Source organism: Protobothrops mucrosquamatus, unplaced genomic scaffold (assembly GCF_001527695.2).
Source record: "Protobothrops mucrosquamatus isolate PMUCROS unplaced genomic scaffold, P.Mucros_1.0 scaffold_78, whole genome shotgun sequence".
Taxonomy (NCBI): Eukaryota; Metazoa; Chordata; class Lepidosauria; order Squamata; family Viperidae; genus Protobothrops; species Protobothrops mucrosquamatus.
In genome coordinates this window covers 349,313-355,307 of record NW_015386154.1, presented here as the reverse complement: position 1 = coordinate 355,307, position 5,995 = coordinate 349,313, and the positions used below count along the sequence as shown (strand labels likewise).

The 5,995-nt window shown below is 40.4% G+C and overlaps 1 protein-coding gene across 1 annotated transcript in view; it reads left to right on the top strand.

Moving 5' to 3' along the window:
- The window catches only part of DOCK4 (dedicator of cytokinesis 4), a 246,511-nt gene that overhangs the window by 82,033 nt on the left and 158,483 nt on the right, over positions 1 to 5,995 (top strand). The window contains exon 16 of the mRNA XM_015814036.1: positions 3,124 to 3,272. Coding sequence (XP_015669522.1) covers positions 3,124 to 3,272 — 149 coding nt within the window. The remainder of the gene's footprint in view (positions 1 to 3,123; positions 3,273 to 5,995) is intronic.

Genomic DNA, 5,995 nt, shown 5'->3' with positions numbered 1-5,995 from the left:
TTCTTCTTCTTCTTCTTCTTCTTCTTCTTCTTCTTCTTCTTCTTCTTCTTCTTCTTCTTCTTCTTCTTCTTCTTCTTCTTCTTCTTCTTCTTCTTCTTCTTCTTCTTCTTCTTCTTCTTCTTCTTCTTCTTCTTCTTCTTCTTCTTCTTCTTCTTCTTCTTCTTCTTCTTCTTCTTCTTCTTCCAGTTTCATCTGGCTAAAATAAAAGGTCATGTCCAGTGTTGTAGTTGTTGTTTGATTGTCTAGATTGCCTAAGTTCTCAATATGTTGTGTTTGTTGATCTTTAGCATCCTCCATCTCAGTGTTGCTTTCTTCAATTTCTGTTGCTTTTTGAGTTGCAGGTTCTTTAGTTGAAATCAAGGTTTGACTGTCAAAGTTCTCAGTAAATTGTACTTGTTGTTGTGTAGAATCCTCTTTGATATTAATTTGTTCCTCTTCTGTTGTTTTTTGGATTGTAAGTTCATCAGTTGGAATCTGGACTTCAATTTGTAATTTTAAGGTGACATCTTTGTCTTTCACTCTGGAATTCATTAGCTCAGTGGCTTCAAGGATTTTTTCAAGTATGAGTTTATAGTTAAGTTTTGGGTAAAATTCCTCCATTTCTATGGTGATTAGAGATAGTTCTTTAGTAGAGGCTATGTTTAATAAAAGTCAGCAAATGTCCCCTCCACTATTCCTAGAAGTTGTTTTCACCACCCAGCTGTTTCAAATTCTTATCTTTTTTAGATAGTATGAAGGCCTCACAGTCAAAGAAATTCACTTGCTGTACCAGGCTTCACCACAAGATGTCCCCGATAGCATAGAGAGACAAGTTAGGCTTTTATCCAGTTAAAAAATTTTTTCCCTCCAACGTAACAAATAGATAAGGTAATAGGTCCCTGTAACAATAGGAACTTTTTGGGACCCCAAATATCCAAAAAGTACAAGTCCAGTTATTTAATTGTTTAGATTAGTTGTTCTTTTCTTTTCAAAGCTTTAGTTTCCCAGGGTAGGCAGATGCCGCTATGTTAAAAGTGGGGAAGAAATTTCAGAAGGATTTTACAGGAAGGTAGTTGGGATACAAGAAAGATAAGGTAAGGTCTCACCCAATTCTTCCACGGTGCTTTCGTTGTGCTTGGTGGTGATTTTGGCTTTCGGCTGGCACGGCTTAATGATCGGCCATGTTAATAGCCGATCTTTTCTCCAACGGTCCAAAGGAGCTGCCTCGGATCCAACAGAAGGGCTGACGTCCTTCCATAATCTGTTGAGGGTCCTCCTCATGGTCATCGCCCCTCCAGGGTGACTTACAACTCTTTTCAGGGTCGCCTGACGAAGGGAAACTGGGCGGCGGAGAGAGCGCTCCCCCCGCACGTCCGCTGGCACCGCGATCCGGAACCGGAAGCCAAATTTGCATAAATGTTTGATTTTCAATATGTGTGTTTAGAAAATATTTTATGCAAAAATATTCATTCAATACATCAAAAAGGTCAATACTGGTCATGTCACCTAGTTCATTGGATGTGGGCAAAGCAGCCTTTGAATTAGAAATACTAGCTTACATGCAATAGTTTCAGTAGTTTGGCATAAAATTGTCAGGTGCAAATAGCTAGACTCACATGTGAGAAGTTTAATTAGCTGTTTCATTGCTCAAGCCTATATATAGAAATCTCCTCAGATCGATATTTTGCACCTAGTTGAAACTAGATAAAGTTCAACAGCATTCAAAGAAGATTGGACTTTGCCCTCTTGTGCCTATTTAAAGACTCTAAGCTAATTCCTCCTTTGAATTTTTCCCTTGGCTGGGCAGTCTCTCTCCTACAAAAACTGGGCTTTAGTAATTCCTAAGGCATAGTGGCCAAAATGTGCCAAAACTGATTGGTATTGTGTACTTACATGGGAATTTGGCATATTACATGAGTATATCGTGTTTTCCCCAAAATAAGAGGCACCGGGTCTTATTTTCGGGGGATGTATTACACATTTATCTTAGGACCGCCGCAGCCAGGCCTCCCACTCCCCTACAACTTTTGCGCCTCTGCCCAAGTTCTTCTGCAGCCACCTGCCTCATCATGCCACTCATGCTGCTCCCGCTGCTCGCAGCAGGAGGCTGCATGGCTCATTGCGCTGATCGTGCTGATCGCACCGCTGCTGCCACTCGTAGCAGGATGGTGCTGTGATCAGCGGCAGCGGCGCAATCAGCATGATGAGCCATGTGGCCTCCTGCCACGAGAGGTGATAGCAGCGCGAACAGCATGACGACTCACGTGGCCTGCTGCTGCGAGCGGTGGAAATGGCATGATTGTCATGGCAAACCATGTGGCCTCTTTCTGCAAGTGGTGGCGCCAGCACAATGCACCACGTGGCATGCGCAAGAAGTGGTCGCAGAAGAAATTGGGCAGCAGCGCGACAGGTGTCAGGGTGTGGGAGGCCTGGTTGCAGTGGTCCTAAGATAAGCGGTTGTGGGGCATGTGGGGCAGCTCCACTCCCCCATCCCCACCCTAGCTTGATTTTTACATGTGCACCTTGCCCCAAAGCTAGGGCTTATTTTGGAGGCAGGGCTTATATTAGACGCAAATGTAAATTTCAAGTTAGGTCATATTTTGGGTATAGGTCTTATTTTCAGGATAGGTCTTATTTTGGGGAAAGCGTGGTAATAAAGGCTGGTAACCAAGCACCAAAAATGTTCCAGCAGTTTTGTCCATCCTACTTATTTATTGTTCTGCTTCTCTCAGCCCTTAGGCTTTATTGAGCAGGATCTCCATCTCCCAACTTCCTAGGCTCCCCAGAGTGAACAGAAATGCATTCTGGGGAAGGGATGGTGTTAAGTAGTTAGATAGATTTCTCATTAATGCAACATGTTCAATTGAAATTTCAAAAACTACTAGAAATTATAGGGACAGAATAATCTTTACTTTTCATTTTCTATTGTAACTATGTAAGTTGAGCTAATTTGCATCTTTCCTATTTGTTGTTTTATTTGTATTCATTTACAGAAAAAACTGTATTGGAAAAACTACTGAGCAAAACAGGCTATACATTCTTAGCACAATTTCAAGCATAAATCTTCATAAAACTACAGGGTTTTTTTCGCTAGTATTTTGTTATTGAGAATAATTTCATTCAATTTATCTTCTTACCTTTTAGGAGAACACAAAATCCACTTCATCCCAGCACTGATTGGCCCTTTCTTAGAAGTGACACTGATACCTCAGCCTGACCTGCGGAATGTTATGATTCCTATTTTTCATGATATGATGGACTGGGAGCAAAGACACAGTGGTAACTTTAAACAGGTATTTTTGTCAATTCATTAGGGGAAGATAGATAAATTAATTTTTCAAGCTAATCATTCTTAGACAACAATACATCATTATGTTATGCTTGCTTACTTGTTTCATTTAAAATTATAATCTAATCAATTATTTTCCTGAGTTAGTATATGTTAATTTTACAAATGGTAAAAAGGAAAAAAAGTGTGTGAGCTTGACAAATGGATAAGGTTATTTATGATCATCAAACACATAATTTACTACCAGCACTAGAGAATAGAATAGAATAGAATAGAATAGAATAGAATAGAATAGAATAGAATAGAATAGAATAGAATAGAAGGGATCTTGGAGGTCTTCTAATCCAGCCCCCTGCTCAAGCAGGAGAACCTATACCATCTCAGATAAGTGACTGTCTTGTCTTTTCTTAAAAACTTCCAGTGATGGAGTGCCCATGATTTCTGAAGGCACGTTGTTCCACTGGTTAATTGTCCTCACTGTTAGGAAGTTTCTCCTTAATTCCAGGTTGCTTCTCTCTTTGATCAGTTTCCAATTTATGGGTTTTACAAAATGGCCTAGTTGTTTGTGAATTTTATAAATGTCTGCCTGGCCTAACTTCACTTTATAGGTAGTCTTTGAGTTGCACTCCCTTTAAGAGAGTGCTCCTAATCTCAGCTTGTTACCTGTATAAAAGACAACTGGGAGCCAGAAAGCTTGCTGATAAATAGGGGATCAAATACTTATTTCACTCATTAAAATGCAAATCAAATGAAAAAAAATTATTTGATCCCCTGCTGATTTTGTATGTTTGCCCACTGACAAAGAAATGATTAGTCTATAATTTTAATGGTAGGTTTATTTTAACAGTGAGAGAATAACAACAAACAAATCCAGAAAAACACATTTCAAAAAAGTTATAAATTGATTTGCATTTTAATGAGTGAAATAAGTATCTAATCCCTTATCAGTCAGCAAGATTTTTGGCTTCCAGGTATCTTTTATACAGGTAACGAGCTGAGATTAGGAGCACTCTCTTAAATGGAGTGCTCCTAATCTCAGCTTCTTAACCTTTATAAAAGACACCTTTCCACAGAAGCACTCAATCAATCAGATTCCAAACTCTCCACCATGGCCCAGATCAAAGAGCTGTCCAAGGATGTCAGGGACAAGATTGTAAACCTACATAAGGCTGGAATGGGCTACAAGACTATCATCAAGCAGCTTGGTAAGAAGGTGACAACAATAGGTGCGATTATTCACAAATGGAAGAAACACAAAATAAATAATCTCCCTCAGTCTGGGGCTCCATGCAAGATCTCAGCTCATGGAGTTTCAATGATCATGAGAATGGTGAGGAATCAGCCCAGAACTACACAGGAGCATCTTGTCAATGATCTCAAGGTAGCTGGGACCATAGTTACCAAGAAAACAATTGATAACACATTATGCCGTGAAATCCTAAAGCACCCGCAAGGTCCCCCTGCTCAAGAAAGCACATGTACAGACCTGTCTGAAGTTTGACAATGAACATCTGAATGATTCAGAGGAGAACTGGGTGAAAGTGTTGTGGTCAGATGAGAGCAAAATCGAGCTCTTTGGCATCAACTCAAATCGCCGTGTTAAGTGGAGCAGGAATACTGCCTGTGACCCAAAGAACACCATCCCCACCATCAAACATGGAGGTGAAAACATTATGCTTTGGGGGTGTTTTTCTGCTAAGGGGACAGGACAACTTCACTGCGTCAAAGGGACGATGAACAGGGCCATGTACTGTCAAATCTTGGGTGAGAACCTCCTTCCCTCAGCCAGGGCATTGAAAATGGGTCATGGATGGATATTCCAGCATGGCAATGACCCAAAACACACGTCCAGGGCAACAGTGGCTCAAGAAGAAGCACATTAAGGTCCTGGAGTGGCCTAGCCTGTCTCCAGACCTTAATCCCATAGAAAATCTGTGGAGGAGGCTGAAGGTTCGAGCTGCCAAACGTCAGCTTCAAAACCTTAATGACTTGGAGAGGATCTGCAAAGAGGAGTGGGACAAAATCCCTCCTGAGATGTGTGCAAACCCTGTGGCCAATTACAAGAAACATCTGACCTCTGTGATTGCCAACAAGGGTTTTGTCACTGAGTACTAAGTCATGTTTTACGAAGGGGTCAAATACTTATTTCACTCATTAAGATCCAAATCAATTTATAACTTGTTTGAAATGCGTTTTTCTGGATTTTGTTGTTGCTATTCTGTCTCTCACTGTTAAAATAAACCTACCATTAAAATTATAGACTGATCATTTCTTTGTCAGTGGGCAAACATACAAAATCAGCAGGGGATCAAATAATTTTTCCCCTCACTATATGACTGTAATGGAGCCTGGAATTACAGTCATAAGTTGTGCCAATCATTAAATGGGTCATCATGTGATCTATACAATTTTACGACTTTTTTGGCTGTAGTTGTTAAGTGAGTCAGTATGATCATTAAGCAAATCCATGGTAATTAAGTGAACACTATGGTTGTTAAGTGAACCCATTGTTCGCAGTGGGTGTTTTTTGCCACAAAGTAAATGTCTGGCAAAAATTGTAAGTTTTTTTGTAAATCATGACCAAATGACCAAAGGATGCTGCAAACAGCCATAAATGTGGGTCAGTTGCTAAGAACCCAAAATACAATCATGAGACTGGAGCGGGAGGACAGCCATTGGAACTTCAAATCGAGGTTGTAAGAACCATTTTGAGCTCCATTGCTCCAA